The following is a 22,311-nucleotide window of genomic DNA, read 5'->3' on the forward strand; positions in this document are numbered from 1 at the left end:
GTAAGATAACATTGGGGGGAAGGTGCGGGGAGCATCGAATGGGGAGCAGATAATTTTGGAAGAAAAGAAGCAAGTCAAGGAAAATCAACATTAGACAAATTTGATAACTATTCCAAAATTCTACTGCCATCTTGACTAAAAGTATAGAAAAGTATCTAAACTTCTTTTGAAAAGAATAATGAGTAAACGAGAACCATTTTTTGAAATTAAACAAATAATTTATCACAATGTTTCAATTTGCAGGCTAACAAATGGGTATCATTAGTTAGCTTAATTTGTTATTTCATTGAATAATTCAAGCACGAACATGCTACTGTTCCAGTAGCGTTAAGAATTCATCTTTTAATGGACTTTATAGACACCATAGTGAAGCTTTCTTTATTGGACATGATCTGCTCAATGTCAGGGAATTTATGAAGTATTTCTGTCTATTAAATAGCTTTGTGTGATTAAATTACAGCTGGGTGAAGAAGCTGTGATAGTGTCATGCTGGCCCTCTATGGCTTAGCACTGCACTAGTTTTCATACCGAACTGTGATTAATTGACACACAGCATTGTGGCTTAAGAAATCAGATCCATTTCACAAACGTATGCCGATGATTCCACTTCAGGGTGCTGACTCACAAAGGCAGGCTTTTCAAACAGGTTACTGCAAGAATTAAAATTGTGCCAAAACCTCAAAAGTGTAAAGGTTTAGTGTAATTAATATATCTTTTATTCTTTGTAGCTCACAGAGGGTATTTTTCTTGTTCAGATATCCAAACTCAATGTCAATTACTGATGAACCTTTGGACTAACAGCAGTGTAAAGCTCTTGAAATACAAACCATCTCAGTTACATTCTCCAAAGGCAATAGGAATAACAACTTACTTATCCAGAAGTGGATTTCTTAGCGATAGCCTTCCAGTGGCCAAACAGTATATAAAAGTGCCTTCAGTCTCAAACTTGGAATTTATTGGGTAAGTTAACTGCCAACCAATTAATTTCAATTAAGCGCCGTTTTTGTTGATCCATTAATTTTTGTTAACCAGACACTGATGCAAATAGCAATGTCAAATGGACAGTACATATAGATGTGTTTTTCTATCAACTTACTTAAATTGAATAATGGTGTTGTTGGTCAAATGTTATTATGAAGTAGAACAGAGTCTACTCTCTCACCAATAATGAAGAGCAAAACAATATAACCTAATACTTATTCCACTTAATTAAATTTTGAGTGTGTTAATGAAAACGAACAATCATTAAACTAATCCTTTTTTATTTATTCATTTTGTGAGATGTGGATGTTGCTGGCTGGTCAGCATTTAGTTGTCCTTGAGAAGGTGGCAGTGAGCTGCCTTATTAAACCACTGTAGTTCTCTTTATTTTCAAAATAATTCTACTTGCAGAGCTTTCAGCTGTTTGGTTGGAGTTTGTAAAACATGACTGAATTTAGAAATACTGCGGTTAAGTTGTTAAAAGTTGGATAATTTTTAAAATTGTATCGGCAAAGGAATGTGACTTTTCTACAGCTCACACTTAAGTGGATGTCTCCGTCATGAATGAAAAATTAGTTTTCATAAATTGCCAGTTTACAGACATTGGATTTATGTTTTAGGTCACAGAAATAGCAACAATGCACTTGCATTTATATAGTAACCTTCACAGCCACAAAACATATCAATGTCTTACAGCCAAGTAAGTACTTTTCAAGTTGTCATTGTTATAATGTAGAACATGTGATAGCCAATTTGCACACAGCAAGCTCCCACAACTAGCAATGTGATAATGGTGAGAAATTCATTTGTCATTTTTTTGGCAATAAATATAATCAGGACATTTAAGATAACCTCTAATCTGTCAAAATAGTGCTATGGGATTGTTGTGCTCTTCATAGAAAGCTGGTGAATGAAAAGTATAAAGTCTGTCTTTACTCAGCTTAGATTTATTCGGAGTGAAACATTGAAGGTATATATCTCCTTATGATATGGTACTCTATATCAGTCAATATGTGTTGCTTTACACATGTTTAAGGAACTTGCTGCAAGAGCCAGTGTTTCCACAGCTAATGTACTTTTAACAATTCTTTTAGTTTCTAGTTTCCAAGGCTGAAGAATAGCATTTCCCATTTTCACCCATGAAAAATATTTTTTATCCATTCTTGGGATGTAGGTCACATTGGCTGGACCAGCATTAATTGTCCATTCCTTATTGCCCTCAAAATGGGTGGATTGTTCAGCCATTTCAGAGGGCAGTTAAGATTTAATCACATTGCTGTTGGTCTGGAGTCAAATGTAGACGAGATCAGGTAATGACAACAGGCTTCTATCCCTATAGGACATGAATAAACCAGACGGAGTTTTTATTTTATCACAATTTACATGATTGCTATTAGTTCCAGATTTTAAAAAAAGTTCAAATATCACTATCCGCCATCGTGGGATTCAAAACCATGCCATCAGAACATTAGTCTGGTGTTCTGGATTACTGGTCAGTGACATTGCCATTACACTATTTAGCTGCACTTAAGGAAGATTAGCATCAAAGCATCAGTAAAAATGTTTTAATGCTCTTTGAGTCAACTGAGGGTAGAAGTTTAAGTGTGCATTTCTTCATATCAAATGTTTATTTGCTCTGAAAATGTCCTTGACTTCAGGGTCTTTCAGCTCCAATTTAATTCCCATACTTGAAACAAGTCTTGTCTGAGTATGTTACCAATGTAACTGACTGATCAAGCTCTGCAGTTGCTCTTTCTCTTCTTCAGATGTAATGCAATCTTTTTATGATGACTGGCACAATTAACTGGGATGGGAATAAGACTCTTTCAACAGGATGATTATTTTGAAGTTATCCTATGTCTACTCAGCTTAATACACAAGACGTTTGTTTCAAAGCTCCAGAAGCTTGACTGCCAATCTGAAATTCTTCTTTAATCTTATTAATAACATATATATCAAATTCTGCAACACCGCCCTATAAAAAGTCATCAACATGCTGTATGAAGATACCTGAACGTTTTCTTTTGAAAGCCACAGTTGAATCTGCTTCCATTGCACCCTTAGGCAGTGCATTCCAAAGCCTAGTCATTTTCTCATGTAACCTTTGTATCTTTTAGCATTCATGTTAAATTGGTTGCTTTGCTTTGCGCTGAACTTAAGGCTGTTGATGGTGCTCGTGCTGAAACTAAGTGTGGCACATATTATATATATTGGTGTGGAGCTGGAAGAGCACAGCAGGCCACGCAGAATCAAAGGAGCAGGAAAGTTGACGTTTCGGGTCCTGCTCCTCTGATGCTGTGCTCCTCCAGCTCCCCACTGAGTTACCTCTGACTCTAGCATTGGCAGTTCTTACTATCCCTTATACGTGTTTGATTTGATTTGATTTATTATTTTCACATGTACCTAGCTACATTGAAATGTTTTGTTTTGCGTGCGATACAGGCAGCTCAGTCCATAAAAAGTGTATTAGGATAGTAGAACAGAGTGAAGAAAACAATATTATAGTTGTATAGAAGGAGCACAAAGAGCAGGATCAACATTAAATTGAAAATTTGAGTGGCCCATTCAGGAGTATAAAACAGCTGTCCTTGAATCTGTTGTCTGGTTTTCCAGGTTATGCACAAGCTGTTTGTAAGTCAAACAAGATGTGCAAAACAAAGTGGATTTTATGATTGTAAAATATAAAGTTTATATATATATGTATAATCTGTCCAAAAATAACAATTGTTATCCAATCATCAAATAAGTGCCATTGTAAAGGTGAAGACAGATAAGAACTTAGCCATGTTGTTTGGCTAAGTATTTTTCACAACAATTCAATAAGAAATCCAATAATACTGTGAAATACTGTCTAGTTCATGTCTGGTTCAGCCATTGTCCTTCATGAAAATGTCACACAAATAGAATATCAGTGAAATTCTGCCTAGAGATTATTAGCTATAGGTTTGGAGAACTGGTTCTCCAACTGGAAAAGAAGGCTTTTGTTTTGCTTGATTTCCTTACAGTCTCTTAGCAATCATCTCTGCTGGGAAAGGAGGACAGGCTTTTCATGATGTAGTGGGCCAGTTGTTAAAAATACTAATTTGGATTTTCTGGAATTTTTGATATGTCTCTTTCTTCTATAGACTGACTTATAATGGTATTTCAAAATTAAAATACATATGAGTTTATTTAAATAGACTGACAAAAAACAATCGCAAAAGTATAACTGATAATCAGAAAGGGACAGATGATTTTTGAACTGAGAGTCTGCTATCAAATTATACTCATTCCCCATGATGTTGAAAAACTAAGAAGACTGATGTAATTTGTTGACCCAATATTGCAAAGTAGCTTGAGGCTAAAGCTTTTTTGTTGTGTCTGTTATGGTTTTGTAAACTAAGATAAATGAGAATACAACAGATATTAGGATGAAATGACAGAATGCTCAGAATGCTTGTCAAATGCGAGCTACTGGCTCAGACATTCAGGAATCTATTTAGGCTGGGTTAATTTGCATGAATTGAAAACAATTTCGTATGGTCTTGTATCAAGTAAAGGAAAACTTAAAATTAGGAAATTGTAAGCCCAAACATTTGTCTCTGGTAGTTGCAAAATGTTAAAAACTAATAATATCACATGACATTTGATTACTCAGTTTCAATGTTATGAGGGATTCACAGTCCAGCTCTAGGAAATGTTGGTTCTTGCGCAATTACATGAACTACTGTTTGAGCATGTGATCAAAATGTTGATTGAATACAGTTCAGTTGTATACCTTGAATATCCAAAGGTATTTGACAAATTATCGCATTAATGGGATTAGAGGAAAATTAGATTGCAACAATGATGGGGAATGATAGGGAGGTTATCAATTTGATATATAAACAATTAAAATAAGATACATAGAGGAATGTTATTGATGGAGCTAGTAACTAATTTTTGACCTATTCCATTCATTTTCCTGAGCATCCTTAATGCTTAAATGTATTGGGCCCTACAACACTATAAGTTTTATTCACATTTATCACAGTTTAGAAGAAAATTAAACAATAATGTCTAATGAAACAATTCTAGTTTCACATCAACCCTTTAGTACTGAGCTCACTGATTATAGGAGTCTTCTTGACCTTTGTACTTCAGGTAGAATGGCAAAAATGTAGATCTGTACAGCTGCGTATTGAACCATTGTTGAGCGTCGTTTTCAAGTTTAGATGGAACCATTCTTGAATTTGCTGATGGTGAAAAATATGTGAATCGATCTATAATGTGGACCAAATCAATAGCTTTCAGACAATTCTAGATGAACAATGAAAACAGCTATATAGCTGCAGTTCGTTGTTTTTGGTGATGTGACAGACATTGGTGCATGCAGAGAAATATTTTGTTGGGCTCCAAGCTCCAAGCTTGTTTGTAGCGTGCAGAGATATCTATTAAAAATCAGAGTAAATGACTTAAGTATTAGCCAACCTCTCGTCAGGGACACATGATCAGTGTTAAGGAGCTACAAAGTAAGCCAAGTGGAATTTAGGTGTCATACCAAAGCATGAAGTAGAAAATTAAGAATGTTCTAGGGCTCTGATATATGTGTTGTTAATTTATTCCAAAGTCAGTTGGTGCAGTAGGAAAATAGGCATCAATCTTTTACTTACCACTAGGGATAGAATCTTATAGAGATGTGAGCGATGTGGGCTATGACTAGATGAGTGGCAGAATTGAGAACAAAATCTGGTGCGGTACATTTAAAAATTGAGATTGTTTTGCCGCCACCTTTAATGCTATTCACTAATAGAGTGGTGAATTCTTGCCTGTTGTGGTAGGTTGCAAGTTGATGGCGATTAATGCTCGTTAAGGTCCACTCAATATTCCTCCTCAATATTGCCTCTAAACTGGGCCACTGCTTCAAGGTTCTGCACACACCAATTAGCGTTTCACACCATTTCCTGTCTTAACTTCTGGTTTTGAAAGTTAGTGTTGTTTGTCCACCGATTTTAAAAAGTTTACTTTGAATATAGTTCTTCTGTCTGGGTGCTTCCTGACACACTGCCCCTGTGTCCATGTGAGGACAGGGCTCCCGGACTAAGGCCACTTTTGCCCTGAGGGAGCTGGACCTGTATCTCCAAGGCAACCACCAACTGTCCATGAAAACAGACATGCTGTTGCAGGACAGGCTGCATTGCTTCAACTTCTGAACAATGATGACCATTACGTCACAGGACTGGCTGCACTGTTGCAGCTTTTCAGCTCTAAAGGACCAATGCATCCTGCATGCCTGTCTGCAGCTGCTGATCCCCTCCCCTGTGTGTTTCTATCAAGAACCTGACTGCTGAGGGCACAGGGGGATGAACAGGTGCCTGGTTTCCATCACCCTTTCTTTGTGCCAGTGCCCTTGGCCATTTCTCCCTCGCCTGCCTGCCCACTTCCTATGCAACCCTCAGTCTTCATGCCCACACTGAGCAGGAAGTGAGTTCCACTCAGATGTCACTTTAGGAACTGATTTGGGGTATCCAAAGCTGCCTAGCTGAAGTCTTCTCCTGGGAATTGTTACTGCTGGTATGGGCGGTCAATGACTTGACCGCTAGGACTCTGTCTGTGTGTTACGATGAATTGGTGCACCTGTAGTACAGAAAGGACAGAAGGCCAATTAGCCAATGGCTGAAGGGATGTTCCCTGCAAGGCACTGATGCCCTGGATAATGTCAGCATTTCAGTGGAATGATGGGTTGTATTTACCCAGGTATCAGGATATGGATGTTTGAGAAGCCCCACAGGAGCAATTGCATTCCTTCTTACGAGGCCAAGGATTTTCTCCAAGAAAAATGTGAGGGCATGGATGTTTGGAACCTCCCCACCTCCCCTGTGACTGTCTGTTGTTCTGCCCGATTATGGAGTGCCTTCTCCTGCAATTATGTAAAGGAGGTGGACGAATAAGATACAAGTGTACATCACAGCTGTTAGTGCTGGCCTATGTGGGGGTATTGTGTTGAGATGGTCTGAGGGAGTGAGGAGACACTGCACAGGGCATGTAGGGTTAGTGACCTGAGTACAAAGGAAACAGGCAGCTAAGTGAAGGTAGATGTTGCGCTGAACAGTGGGTCAGTCAGAGCATGGACTGAATTAGGAGTTGAGTGCAATGGCATGGATAGAATGAATGTGACGTGGCAGAGAACAGAGTATGGCATTTACCCTGGTGGAGTAGAGAGTCATTGACTTTCTTTCTGCATTTCAGCCCTGTCCTCAGCACTCGGGGTGGCTGTTATGGATCAGACCAAACCCCCTCAAGATATATTAAAAAGATAGCCTTGACACCAACTTTTCTTATTTTTTAAGACAAGTGTAAGGCATTGTGTTCTGGATGCAATTTGATTGGTCAAGTTACCAGCCTGGAATCAAAACATACTTTATTTTTACTCTATAGGTTAAATACAAATAAAGGAAAGAAGATTTGGAATAACTTAACACTACTAGAAAACTTAACAGAATGATAGATTATTTAACCAGTAAACAGCAACTATTCCAATATAGGAACATCTCATAAACACATCCTTGGCAAAGGCAAATTCAGTAAAACAGATTGTCTCATATGCAATTTTAGCAGCAAGAAGAGACCCCAGCTTTTAGTTGTGACAGAGAGAGGAATAAAAGCTTTCACATTCCAACTTCAAGATCTTAGCATTTGCTGAAAGCATAAAACAAAAAATCCTTGTTCTGTGGGTGTATGCCCCAACCCCTTCATGCTGCTTCTATTGTTCGAGTATTAAAAAACAACAAAGCTAGCTGGGGTCTAAGCAGACTGCCTGATTCTAAGTTTACAATGCTTGCTTTCAAAAATAGACATGACAGAACACATCCTTCTCAAAGGCACATGTCATAACAGTGGCATCGCTGACCAGGCTGGAACAGAATGGTGCAGCCTCCTCTGGTGGGCCTTTTGGAAGAGAGTATCTCTTCACCGCACCACCCTGCCCACCTGAGATCTCCAGGTCCCTTTCTGAGAAATGTGGTCCCCTTCTCTGCCACCTGTCCTGACTGTTGCATGATAAACAGGACAACTGCCAAATACCAGGTCCCTGCCCAGTGAGTAGATGGCATAGATACAAGGAAAGTTAATCTGACAGTGGATATCTGCTGAGTGGGAATGGTGTATGGTTAGACTGGGCAGAAATTGGACATAGTAAATGCCAGAGGGATGGGAACGACATTTAGTTGGTAAGATACAGCAAGATAACATGCTCAGCCTTGCAATGAAATCATTCCACCAAACTCAGTGTGACTTCGCCAAGAAAATGTAAGAATTGACCCTTGATCTATTCACAAAAGGACACATTACAAATGCTCTTCTCTTCTTTAACCAACACCCAATATCCCAGAATTATTTCTGCACTTTTGAGTATCAATAAACTAAATTAACCAATCAATAAACAAATACTCTCTTAAAGAGACACTACAAAAAAATCAAACCCTAAAGAAAGCTTTAAACTTTATGATCATTTCTTGAACCAAACAGAAATTAATAACCAAACATCGTGAGAATCAAGTGAACTAATTAACTGAAACAGAAACAAAAATTGCTGGACAAACCCAGAAACTGGCAGCATCTGTGGAGGGTAAGCAGAGTTAATGTTTCAAGCCCAGCTAACCTTCTTCAGAACAGGTCACTGAATCCGAAACTAACATAAAATTGACATTACAGTATCATAGAATTCCTTCACCATGGAAAGACACCATTTGGCCCATCGAGTACAAAGAGCATCCGCCAAAAATGTACCTGCCGTTAGACACCTTTTCTGCTGATGCAAATAATTATTTTTGTGATAGGCAGAGGCTTTACTCATTGCACCTTCATTGGAGCTGTGATGAAAACACATTTACAGCTGCAAATTTTCAGTCCCTGTATGTTTTCTCAAATGAAGTATTGTTGATTTGCTGTCATAGTATCTCGTTGAAGGGACAAAGAACTTTACAATACTAAAACTTGACTGATCTTTGTAATGCCCATCGGGGAAGGCTGCAGGGAAAAATCACTAAACTTAAAGCTGTTTCAATAAAAGACATACAAGGTTACTAATTCCTAGAGATATATATTTGACAGCCCCTATCAATACCTCACAGTGGTCATCTTCATGACTGTGTCCACAGCTAATCATCAGAATCAATAGGCCTGACAGTGAGTTAATGTATCAGGATAGACCAACTGATGAGCCTTCAAAGCACATACTACTTTCTCACTGGAAATAAAGACCCAAATCTTCCAGGCTGCATAATCAGAGCCCAGATGTAACCAGAAAACCGGGCAATATCGGACATACAAACTCAGTGACGATTTGATAATTGCCCAGGAAGTTAAAACTTCTAAGGGTCAATTAACCTGCAACTGGAACCCTTCCAAAATCTTCTCAACTCTTAAAACACAGGAGGTGACCTTGGAGGACTCTGACTCTTACCTTAACAGATAGCTAGAAAAAGTGTTAGACAAGCTAAAAGCTACTGTAGCTCCTGGCTAATTATGAAATGGACCCTCCAATCACTCTCACTGACCCAACGACTTCAAACCCATCCACCCCCCCACCACCAACTCCTGATCCACCTTACCCCCTCAGCCACCTGACCAACCTGCCGTCTAATCCCCTCAACTTCTTACCTAACATTCTTCTCCCCTCATCATCCTACCTGCTACCCTATCTACTCATGCACTTACTTCACATATGTAATTTCTATTCGTAGCTGTGTAAGAGGCTTTAGGACCTTCAAACTTTTTTTCAAGTTTTGGCATATGGGAGCTATTGCCATAAAAGTGGTCTGTGGGGTCTGCAAGATTCCATTCCGAGGCTGTTTTCATGGTTTAGTGCATTGTAGGTGTTTGGATTTTTTTTATGAAAGGTTGGGCCTGAAAACACCTGGTAAGATAGGTAGGCAACTTTAAATCAAAAGCAACCTACTGCTGATGCTGGAGCTCTGAAATAAAACCAGGAAGCGTTGGAGAAATATAAGCAGGATTTATCCCATTCTCTTCTCAGTTTTCCCGTTGCATCTGTTCTGATGATGTCACCTCCCACTGGGTGCTTCAACATGTCTTTCAATTCCTCAGCTGAAGATTCCCCACCCAGGACAGGGCCCGACACTGTGTGTGACCCATTTCCTTCTGTGCTCACCCTTCAGAGGAGCAATCATTGTCATCGGCAAATACTCAGTAATGAATCTGCTTGTCCTCCTCGGAAATTCCATGTTACTGCCCATAGGTTTTGTAGATTCACGTGTACCTGATAAGCCTGATCCTACAGTCACAGCTTTGACTGCACATTTGACTGGTGGGATTGATCTTTGACCTTGAGATCACTGGCATTACTTTCTCTGGTTCCTTTTCCGCACTTCCATTTGCCGACGCATGTTCGCAAAGGCTTTTATCTCTTCCTACAGGAGATTCCTCCAAGTCAGTTTCTTCTGATCAGAGGTCTCCCACAGGTTGCATTTCCCGAGGGAAGCCTTCAGGGAATCTATGAAATGCTTCCGTTGGCCTCCTCCTTTTTTGAGTCTAACCACTGTGTTCTTCTCTCAGCTGCCCTTCGCCTTTTCCTTCTGCAGGGTAGTGATATCAATGCTGAAGTACTTGAGTTCACAGGCAGCAAGGGCAGGTCTTCATTCCAATGATAGTTTTGCCTGTTGTCCATGACTGCTCGTACATTCTAGGCTCTGAGATTGAGTTGGGCTTTGCAGTTCAGACTGCAGGTGGATGAGACACTGGGTGTGGTTGTCCAGCCAGGTTGGTGATGAAACAGGCTATTTTTAGGGCACCTTTTTGAGCTCCTTCCTTATGTGGGCTGAGCAGAACAGATCCTGAGGGGGGTGGGGGGGTGCTGCTCAGCCTCGAAGAAAGCTGCTGAAGTGCTCTCCTGTTCCTATTCAAAAGTGAAATGACTGAGTTGAACTCCATTGCCTATGGCTCAGTCTGAAGCTAGGGTCTTCTAAATCTATTAATGCTAGCCTGCCACCTGCCACTGATCGCTGCAGGGCTTATATTGTGTTGAATTTATCTTGTGTGGGACATCTTTTGATGTGGGAATGATGTTGCACCTCAGCAGACACAAAGTCCTTGATAGAAGGTAGATCCAGCTCAAATGGTACAGAAACCTCATGGACTGGGAATCTTCATCCTGTTGCTGCCTTCATCCAGTATTGCAGCCATTGATATCATATGAATATCTTCCACCTGAATCATCACTGGGGACTTGTTCTGGAATATGCTATGTTTGGTTCCTCCCCTCTGACCTTACCATTATGGGTAGCCCCATCAGAAGTTGAGAACTCTTGACTGCATTGCTCTCAGGATCAATGGAGCATTCAAGCCTCTCTATTGTAACAAGGTGGTAATCCACAGAAAGGGACAGTCTAGGCCCGAAACGTCAGCCTTTGTGCTCCTAAGATGCTGCTTGGCCTGCTGTGTTCATCCAGCTCCACATTTTGTTATCACCAACTTGTGTCTGTTGCATTTAGCCCAATTTTCTCCAATTAAACCTTAATCCTTAAAACTACAAATTATACTTGTAAAGCTAAATCTTCAAATCGAAAACTCATGAACAATGAACCAAATATTCACAATATTGTGGAATTCCGCACACTGTGCAGGCACAAATTTACATATCTTTGCAGTATTCCAATTCCAATAAACTAATTGCATATTGTTTCATTTCATAGAGTTTACTTGGAGCAGTAAATGTAGACTTGATTGAAGCATTCAGAAATAAATGAATGTGTTCCTGATTTTTCCTTCTCCTTCTCTCTCCATTTTTATAAATATCTCTTGGATATTGTGCCAGTTAATTAGGCTTAGGGGTAGTGATGCAATGATGGGGAGTTGGGGTGGGAATAGGGCATAGAATTCCTGTACATGCATAGAATTGACCATCTATTGCACATGCCACTTGGACCTCTTTATCACTGATGTCAATGCACAGAAAATTGGGTTGATGCATATCAGGAAATCACTTCTGTGTTACCCATTTTCAGCATTGGCAATAATTAAAATGATCCCAAATGTTATTAAGATTAGGATTATATATCCAGTGTAGGGGCACTGAACTACAGAAACTGAACAAGTCAAACTCTATTTTTTTGTGTATTATGGAATTCGTGCTCTGTTTTTAAGATTTTAATTTCAAAATTTGTTCTAAATGAGTGGATTTCATATTTTGTGCCAAATCCATTTATATGTAGCAACCCTGATAGAGCCCACTCCTTTTATGTGTCTGTTTAGTGAGAAGATAATAGGTCCCATCTCTTAGGATTCAGAACAATTGTAACCTTGTAGCAATGGGTGGAAAATTGTGCTTGCTACCCTACCTGATCCAGACTAGAAGGATTTATTGGGTGAAAGGTTTCGCTTGACAGCTGCCAGCTGTGCTATCCTCTAGGACTGCAGGTCCAGTTCCAGGAGGGGACAGAATTTTGTGGGAGCCTTGGTGAAATAGAGCAGCTGATCACACTTCACTTGGCTGAGGGACAGGTAGGGTTGCTCCCAGGAGGCCTTAAAGGATAAGGCTGCCTGCTGAGGCACTCCTTCTTCTGCAAGAGGACTGTCTTCTTTGTAGGCGTTGCTCCATCATCCTCTGTCGCTGCTGAAAGAAACTGCAACTGTAGCTCTCCTGATTGGGAACAAGTGGTAAACACATCGAACTTTCGGAAGTGCACGATGCCTTCTGAACAGTCAGCGCCACTCCTTTCAGACTCCAATATCTTTTTCTAAATTCTTCCAAGAACCTGTACTTCCACCCACCTCACAGAACAATGAATAATGTTACCAACAAGGAAGAGATCTGGGCTACTTTACCCTTCATTCCACGTCTTGACGGATTGCAACAAGATTTATTTTTGAGAACATTTTTTTAACCCCTTGAGATCTGGGATTTTTGTGATTAGTCGCAAAGTAACTTGTAACTTTCTTGTAACTTTAAATCAAAAGAAAGGATAAAAATTTATTTTCACAGCATCTGAAATATAATCGTGACATGCATCTTTCTCTCATTCACACAAGAAATAAAATTTCCAAATATGTGGTACACTGTTCAATTTCTTAAAGTTCTGAGATCCAATCTTACTCTTGTTCTTTTAGAAGGTTATCAGAAGATACAGGACAAAAATCTTTTGGGTGAATTCATTCTCAGTGGTTCACTCCAAGCAACAGAAGACTTTTCCCATCAGAGTCGGTTGAGCCCCACAGTGAAAGTTATAATTTTGCAGGTAAAACAAAGAGACTCCACTTGGCTCAGAGATAATGGGAACTGCAGATGCTGGAGAATTCCAAGATAATAAAATGTGAGGCTGGATGAACACAGCAGGCCAAGCAGCATCTCAGGAGCACAAAAGCTGACGTTTCGGGCCTAGACCCTTCTAGGCCCGAAACGTCAGCTTTTGTGCTCCTGAGATGCTGCTTGGCCTGCTGTGTTCATCCAGCCTCACATTTTATTATCTTGGAAGACTCCACTTGGCTGCCTGTCATGGATTTTCTAGCAGGGTCCTTCCTTTCTCTCCGCGAGATGCCCTCCCTTCAATCTTTTTGCCCCTGACTGCTTCACTGGACCACCCTGTAGGCTAGTAAGGTACTTCATATTCCTAGCCAGGATCTGTCATGTGAAAATAGTATTGGTGGGCTGTATTTTCTCAGCTCCAGAGCAACATGGGAAGTGGCTAGGAAAATGGGGCAAGATCAGAAAAATGAGATTCTTGATGCTGAAGAAATAATGTTCAATTTTCCACGGAGTGTTTGAAAGTGAACTGAGGATTTTGCTAGTGAGCGGCAAAAGGCCCAGTTCCATGCATTTACATCTCATTATTACCTGTTCTCACTTCACTTATAGATTACAAAGAGTGGGGCTGGATGAACACAGCAGGCCAAACAGCATATTAGGAGTACAAGAGCTGATGTTTCGGGCCTAGACCCTTCATCAGAAAAAAAAAATGATGAAGGGTCTAGGCCCTAAATGTCAGCTCTTGTGCTCCTAAGATCTGCTTGGCCTGCTGTGTTCATCCAGCCCCACTCTTTGTAATCTTGGATTCTCCAGCATCTGCAGTTCCCATTATCTCTGATCACCTTATTTATATGCAGTTTGCTGTTTTCCCATGCAGCAGAGAGAAACTAGGTTGCATGATATAGAAGTCTGAGCAAGTATCGGGCTGCTCCAGCTTTCCACTTACTTATCTGGGCTTCTAACTTGGCTTCATTCCCCACCATCGCAGGGCATTGTCCTTGTGTAGTGACTGCCAGCATTTTCATCCGTGGAGACCAGCATTGGACATGCACCAGCCTCACACATCAACATAGCATAGCTCTGACACATTTGAATACAGTTTCCCACTCTAATGCTGTATTTGGAGTGCACTGTCACCTTCCATTTAAAATGCTGCTGCTTATGGTGCTTTATGCAAAGAACCAGATAACATCTTGTGTACTGGAGCGAGGTGCACCTCAAGATTGTGATCTTGCTCTTTTAGCACTCACTCATTTTGATGTTCAAAGCATCTCTGCCTTCCCATGTCATACTTTGCTACTTCATTCAGAGCTTAGGGGCTCAGAGTACTTCTGTCTTGCCTTGCATCTTCGTGCAGATACAAAGCCAGACAGCTTGTCATGGTTATCAGTCAAGGGAATGGAGATGTTACTGAATTGCTCTGTGCTAATTCAATGTCATACCCACAACATGAGCCAGTAACTTACATTGCACATCATGTGCTTCAGCCAAATACCCTTGTCTCACAGTCTAAGGGGAGCAGCTCTTGGTCAAGGCAACCAGTTGGGTGTCACCACAGTCAGTCCAGAGCAGTGCCTAATCTCAGTCCAGCAGTATGGACACAGCCAGTTGGCTGCTTGGGACATTGAGTGTCATGGGTCCTGAATCATTATAGCCCAGGGATTGTCAGTTCTAGGCCACCGTCAGTTCTTCAGGTCCAGAATAACCATGCAGGGGATTAGTGTAAGGCACTCAGGAGCTGAACAGAGAGTGGTCAGAGGTCCAGTCACTCGTCAATAAGGGCTGTACTTTTGCCAGTCAGGGGATGGGCCATTGTCGGTCCTGGGGCTTTGTTCAATGCAAGCTGAGGTATGGTAGGAAGTTGGAGACATCGATGTTGGGGATTGGACTCAGCATTCTGGAATACAGAGAGACAATGATTCTGAAAGGGATGCTACACAACATATAAGGGTGGGAGATGATAGTGCATTGGAGGGTACGGGTTACTACATGCAGAGTGGTCATCCACAGTCATTACCACCCTGGCTTTGATGGAATAACAGCGTATCCTGATGGTTGGCATAGCTATGCCGTAGGCCTAGGGTCCGGAGGTGATATAGGGGAATGAAAGCATAAATGAAAGAGTTGGTTGGAAATGTGTGGAAGTTCAGAACTGATGGGTATGACAGAGAGTAGAAGGTAGAAAGGAACACAAAGATCTGCGGGAGGCCCTCCGTACTTACCAAGCTGAGCCTGTGACTCACTGTCTTGGCTTCCAACTTCATCCAAATAGCAAATGTGCAATGAAAATTAAAAGTAACTGTATCACACCCGGACTGAGAGAAGGAAATTTTTTTTGTCTGTTTGGATGGTGTCAAGCTTCTTGAATTTTGTTGGAGCTGCACCCACCCAGACAAGTGGGGAGTATTCCATCACTCCTGGCTTGTGCCTTGTAGATGGTGGAAAGGCTCACTCAGGAGGTGAGTTACTCACCATAGGATAGCTAGCCGCTAACCTGGTCTTGTAGCCACTACTTATATGGCTAGACCAGTTCAATAGTCCATCTTCAATGCCACTTTTTAAAAGTACTATGCCCATCTTCTCCATGAGCTCATAGGAATATGATGCAAATAGAACAATAATTAAAAAGGCAGTATGACAATTCCTTTAAAGAGCTTTGGTGGGGACACTGGGTGCACATTTGAAGGTTAGTGAAAGAGAGGCTGTTTATTAGAACTGCAAGGTTGAAAAGGCATGTCTGCTGTTAAAGCAGTTCGATGGTAATGTTGTGATCTGCTTGTTTTGCATATTTGCTGCACAAGTTCATAATGCCCTCAACATCATGACTCCCAGTGCAAGTCATACATTTTTTTCATCTATATAGGCACCAGTAGCTTCAAACTTTGTGTTGCCACGGAGGTTCATGTACATTGTACCTGTGTGAAGAATTTTTGTCACATTAAAGTATTTGGCAAAGCCTCGGAGCAAAAACTACTGGAATACAACATCACAAAAGCTCACTGAATAGAACTGATGCATTGCGATAAAGTGGGGATGCTGCAGACTATATGATTTCACAACCTGGATTTGACTTTGAGGTGTAGCTCTGGGTGAGAACATCAAATCCAAACCTGTGCTTTTTGTGCCTTCAGGTATAATTTTTGGAAGCGTTTCAGAAAAAATGAAGAAAAAGTAAAATGTGCATTTTTCATACTATTATCATAGCATCATAGAATCCCTACAGTGTGGAAACAGTTGAATCTTACAATTTCAGTTACAAGAAAAACTTGCAACTGAAGAAAATGTTCAGAGCAAAATGCAGTAACCAGCCAGGATAATATGTTCTCACTATAAAATAGCAGCTAGAAGGTTCTGTGAGGAAATGTGACACCATTTACACTGAACATGGCTGTCACAGCACCACCTCCAGGAGTAACTGATACTTAACAATACTTTCAATGCTACCTGTTTCTGGCGTACCAAATTTGATATTCAATGTAGATCCATTGATTTAAAATTATAGTGAAATAGTAAGTCATTTTGCAATTTGAGAAGTACAGAAATAGAGATGGTTGGAGCTTTTGACAGGACAGACTGAGGAGCTGGAGACAAACTGTGACCTGGCAGGTAGAGCAGTAATAGCAGAACAGGCTTACACAGGTATTTTCAATACAGATAAAGACATTGACTTATTTTTTAATTGAAAATAGACACAAATATAGTCATGAGACTTTTAATATATTAAAATCCACTTGTTGTTGCATATGCTGTCAGTTTCTGTGCATTAAAATTCTCTTGTGTGCATGTCGTTCTGCCCTCCAACGTAGCTGGTGGTTTTCCTGAAATGTGTCCTTAAATTTTTCCGACAGAAGTCCACAAAGGGGGCTATTGTCTTGGATTACGTATTCAGACATACAAACCTGATGGAGACAGACTACTTCGGTTTGCGTTATTGTGACAGAAGTCATCAAACGGTGAGTAATGTATCAAGGTGCAGGGACTAAAGAGTTGGGAAAAGAGAGTTGCTGTAATTTATAATAAAAATTAAAGTAATTTTCAATAGTAACATTTCAGCAATGATATTATCTTTACAATATTTTCCACTTCATCTTTGTGTTAAACTAGAAAAATGTCAGTTAAATAATTTAAAGACTGTATAAAACAGGGCATATAATTCTAAAGGTGGGTGCAGGGACAGAGGGATCTGGGTGTATATGTGCATAGATTGTTGAAAGTGGCAGAACATACAGAGAGAGCAGTTAATAAAGCACACAATATCCTCAGCAAAAGAGGGATAGAGTGAACAAAAGCAAGGAGGCAATATTGTACTTGCATGAGACACTTGTTAGATCTCAGCTGGAGTATTGTGTACAGTAATAAAAACAAAGTTGCTGGAAAAGCTCAGCAGGCCTGGCAACATGTGTGAAGAAAAAATCAGTTAACATTTTGGGTCTGGAGACCTTTCCTCAGAACGTTAACTCTGTTTTTTACTTCATAGATGCTGCCAGACCTGCTGAGCTTTTCCAGCAACTTTGTTTCTGTTCCTGATTTACAGCATCTGCAGTTCTTTTGGTTGTATTGTGTACAGTGTTTTATTTTTAGATTAGATTCCCTACAGTGTGGAAACAGGCCCTTTGGCCTAACAAGTCCAGGCCGCCCTTTGAAGCATCCCACCCAGACCCATCCCCCTATAACCCACACACCCCTGAACACTATGGGCAATTTAGCATAGACTGCACATCTTTGGACTGTGGGAGGAAACCGGACCACCCAAAGGAAACCCACGCAGACACAGGGAGAAAGTGCAAACTCCGCACAGACAGTCACCTGAGGCTGGAATCGAACCCGGGTCCCTGGCGCTGTGAGGCTGCAGTGCTAACCACTGAGCCACCGTATCACCCTACTGTTGGGTGCCATATTAGAGGAAAAATGTGAAAGATTGGACCGTGGGAGAAAACCATAGCACCCAGAGGAAACCCATTCAGATACAGGGAGAATGTGTAAACCCCACACAGGCTGGAATTGAATCTCGGAACCCAACACCATGAGATAGCAGTGCTGACCACTGAGCCACAGCCTGGAAACTTGGTGGAGGCAGGATCAACTGAAACATTAAAGGAGCTTGTGTGGTTATGTGGATAAAAATAATGTTCAAAGGTATGGGGCAAAAGCAGGAAACTGGCACTAGGGAATGATGTACACTTAAAGAGCCAATACAGGTATGATAGACAAAATGGCCTCCTTTTGCAACAGAACAATTCTGTGGTTCTGTCAGAAAAACAGTGACTCAGTGGCACAGTGTTTATTGGGCTTTATGGTTAAGGAAAAAGTGGTGGAATTATGCCCTTTTTTTCCCATCCTCCAAAGGATTCCAGGCAGATATGTTTATAAAGGGCAGCACGGTGGCTCAGTGGTTAGCACTGTAGCCTCACAGCACCAGAAACCCAGGTTCGATTCCAGCCTCGGGCAACTGTCTGTGTGGAGTTTGCACATTCTCCCCGTGTCTGCGTGGGTTTCCTCCGGGTGCTCCGGTTTCCTCCCACAGTCCAAAGATGTGCAGGCTAGGTGGATTGGCCATGCTAAATTGTCCGTAGTATTCAGGGGTGTGTGGGTTATAGGGGGATGGGTCTGGGTGGGATGTTCCAAGGGGTGGTGTGGATGTGTTGGGCCAAAGGGCCTGTTCCCACACTGTAGGGAATCTAATCTAATCTAATCTAATCTAAGGGGAAAGTGATTCAAACAAACAAAGCTCTTATTGGGGGAAAGTTACTTCTCAACATCAGAATGTATTTACAACAACACGCACTTTCCCAAAGGAAAAGGTGACTACAATATGCGTGGTATCTTAAAACAGTTGAAAATGCCACTATTCTACTTGGGTTTTTTGAAACATTTCAGGCTTGATGATTCCATTTTAGTTCACTGAAGAAAAAAAAATTTTTAAGCTTTTGATGACAAATTTGCTGTAGCTTGCTACTTGTGGCAACAGGTTTCTGGCTTTTCTCCATCGAGGTGCCTGTGCTAAAGTTGGCTCTTTAAATTGCTTGGTAAAAGCTGGGAACAATCATCCATCCACAAGCAGACTTTAGATGGTGTTCTTTCTTTGTTGAGTTGAATTTCTTCCCTCTGAGTCTCTTTGTCTCCAAGTCTGACTGAATGTGGTCTCAAAACATTCCTTCTCACAAGTTAGTTTCTATTGCTTGATCATAGTGTCTGTTTTCCATTGTCTACACATGGTCCTTGAAAGAAACACAGAAAATAGGAACACATGTGGCCCGCTCAACCCTTCAAACCTGTCCTGTCATTCTATATAATCACGGCTGATCATCCAACTTCGTAGCCTTTTCCTGCTTTACCCCTGTATCCTTCGACTCCATTAGCTCCGAGTGCTAGATCTAACTCCTTATTGAAATCATAAAATGTTTTCTGTGGTGGGAAACTCTACAGGCTCACCGTTCTCCGTGTGAAGAAATTTCTCCTCATCCTAAATGGTCCACCCCACATTCTTAGATTGTGTCCTCCTCTTTTTGGATTGTTAAACTGTGACCCTGGTTCTGGATTTAAGCGTTGACACACTGTAGGTGTTTACTATCTTATTTGTTTAATGAATGTGGGTGTCATTGGCTGAGCCAGTATTTATTGGCCATACCTTGTTGTTTTGGAAAGGTAATGTTGAGTGGCATCGGTAGGGTGAACTTGGGTGGGGGAGTTCAAAACGAAGGGGCATATTTTTAAGGTGAGAGGAGAAAGATTTAAAAGGAAGCTGAGGGGCAACATTTTCACACAGAGGGTGGTTTGAACGTAGAATAAACTGCCAGAGGAAGTGCTAGATTGCAGGTACATTTAAAAGACATTTGGACAGGTACGTGAATAGGAAAGGTTTAGAGGGATATAGGCCAAATGCAGGCAAGTAGGACTACTTTAGTTTGGGAAACTTGGTCGGTATGAATGAGTTGGACCCAAGGTTCTGTTTCTGTGTTGTTTCTATGACTTGATGAAGGTCAGATATCTGCTACTAGCTTAAACTGATTTAAAAAACACAAACACATCACATATTAAAAATAATTATTTAATTGTGTCTTGTATGCTATATTCTGTCTCTAGTGCTTCAAATTGTATTACATAAAATAGAGTCCATATTTTGATAAATGAATTTTGATATTTTGTGTTTTATGATGACAACCTTCCTATCTAGATGTAACCTGGAGTTTCATGTTTGGATCTTCCTATTCTCAGTTTCTCAGGTCTCAGTTTCTGCCATAGTACTAAAAACAGCTGTTATTAAAGTTACAAATAACATCATTTATTATGATCATAAAGGAAACAATATCTCCCATTCTTCTCAACTTTCCTACGGCCTTTGGCAAGTTTTCTCATTACCAGCATTCTGCAAAACTTCTCATACATAACCCAGCTGAGTGACACTACATTTGGTACCATTCCTATCTTTATACTCATGGCTAGTGAATCACTGTATTGGTTTGTCTCCCTGCCCAAGTGTTCCTCTGCAGTTGTTCAGGAGTCAATTTTCAGCCAACATCCTCCTATTTCGCACCTACATTCTGCCCTTCAGTGCCATTATTGGAAAACAAAAGTGCATCAGTTTCCATGTGTCACCGATGACATACAGCTTCATTTCATCACTTGTCTCAACTCCTCCTCACTGTCTCTAGATCATCAGATTATTTGTTTAACATCCAGTGCTGAGTGGGCAGAAATTTCTCTAACTGAAGATCTACTCATGCTCTTAGCTTTTATGTTTTTTACCATTGCTTTCAGATTCCGCCACAAACTCTGTTCCCCAGATCTTGATTTTATCTTTCAGAGCTTGTAACGGTGCACCCTTAGACCTCCTAAATAAAATCCTGATCCTCCCTTCTGAACAGCACTGTGGGTATGCCTAACCTACATGGATAGCAGTGGTTCAAGGTAGCAACTTTCTATCACTTTCTTAAGGTCAATTAGGGACAAATAACAAATTTTGGTCTAGCCCACATCCCATGAATGAATAAAAAAATCTATGCTGTTGTGAATACTAGATTACTATACTCCGGTATATCAATGATGTCATTGGTGCTGCTTCCCCCTCTCATCCGGATTTTGAGAAGTTTATCAATTTCACTTCCAATTTCCACCCCGTTTTCACCTTTACCTGTTCAATCTCTGAGTCAACTCTTTCCTTCCTAGACATTTCTGTTTCCATTAGGCTGGCCACCAATATCCACTATAAAACCTGCAGACTTTCACAGTTACCTTAATTATACATCCTCACAACCTGCTTCCTGTAAAGACTGTATTCCACTCTCCCACTTCCTCTGTCTCCATCACATCTGTTCTGATGATTGTTAACTTCAACAAGGGGGTTCTCTGAAAGGTCCACCTACTTCCTCAACTGAGGATTTCCCAGCATCATAGTTAACAGGGCCCTCAGCCAGGTCCAACTCATTTCCCGCACTTTGCCCCTCACCCCCTCTGTTCCCTCCCACAGTGATAGGGTCCCCCTTGTCCTCACCTACCGTTCCACCACTATTCACATCCAGAGGATCATTAGTGCTATTTCCACCACCTGTGTAACATTGCCTAACTCTGTCCGTACTTCATTTTAACAGCTGCTAAATCCCTCATCCATGCCTTTGTTTCTTTTAGACTTGACTAGTCTGACACAGTTTTGACCTGTATTCTCCCCTGCGTAAACCTGATGACAATCAATTGCTCTTGCTCCTGTTCTAACTTGTACCAAGTTCCTTCAATGATTATTCAGTACTCACGGAATTACATTAGCTTGGGTTAAGTCATGCCTTGATTTTAAAACTTTCATCCTTGCTTTCAAGTTGTTCCACACTCTTGCTGCTCCCCATCTCTAAAACCTCCTCCATCCCACAATCATCTGAGATTTCCATGCCTCTCTTATTCTGCCTCTGGTGCATGCTTGATTTTAATCACTCTTTCATCAATGGCTCTAACTTCAGTTACCTGAGCCCTAAATTCTGGAATTCCATCAATACATTTTCTGGCCTTTTTACCTGTCTTTCCTCCTCTAAGAAGCTTCTTAAAAACTTACATTTTTGACCAAACTTTGATAATGTGCTCTAGTATCCTCTTACATAGCTCACTGTTATATTTGGTGTTAT

At 40.7% G+C, this 22,311-nt stretch overlaps 1 protein-coding gene across 5 annotated transcripts in view; it reads left to right on the forward strand.

Moving 5' to 3' along the window:
* Positions 1-22,311, forward strand: part of epb41l4a (erythrocyte membrane protein band 4.1 like 4A) — a 247,186-nt gene that overhangs the window by 87,806 nt on the left and 137,069 nt on the right. For 3 of the 5 annotated variants that reach the window (XM_059644692.1, XM_059644696.1, XM_059644693.1), the window contains exon 3: positions 17,050-17,154. In XM_059644692.1, the coding sequence (XP_059500675.1) occupies positions 17,050-17,154 (105 nt within the window). Of the gene's footprint in view, positions 1-755; positions 961-16,811; positions 16,841-17,049; positions 17,155-22,311 lie in introns of those variants that run through there. The other 2 variants (XM_059644694.1, XM_059644695.1) reach the window with 2 other exon arrangements.

The sequence above is a fragment of the Stegostoma tigrinum genome, chromosome 3, assembly GCF_030684315.1.
Source record: "Stegostoma tigrinum isolate sSteTig4 chromosome 3, sSteTig4.hap1, whole genome shotgun sequence".
NCBI classification, from domain to species: Eukaryota; Metazoa; Chordata; class Chondrichthyes; order Orectolobiformes; family Stegostomatidae; genus Stegostoma; species Stegostoma tigrinum.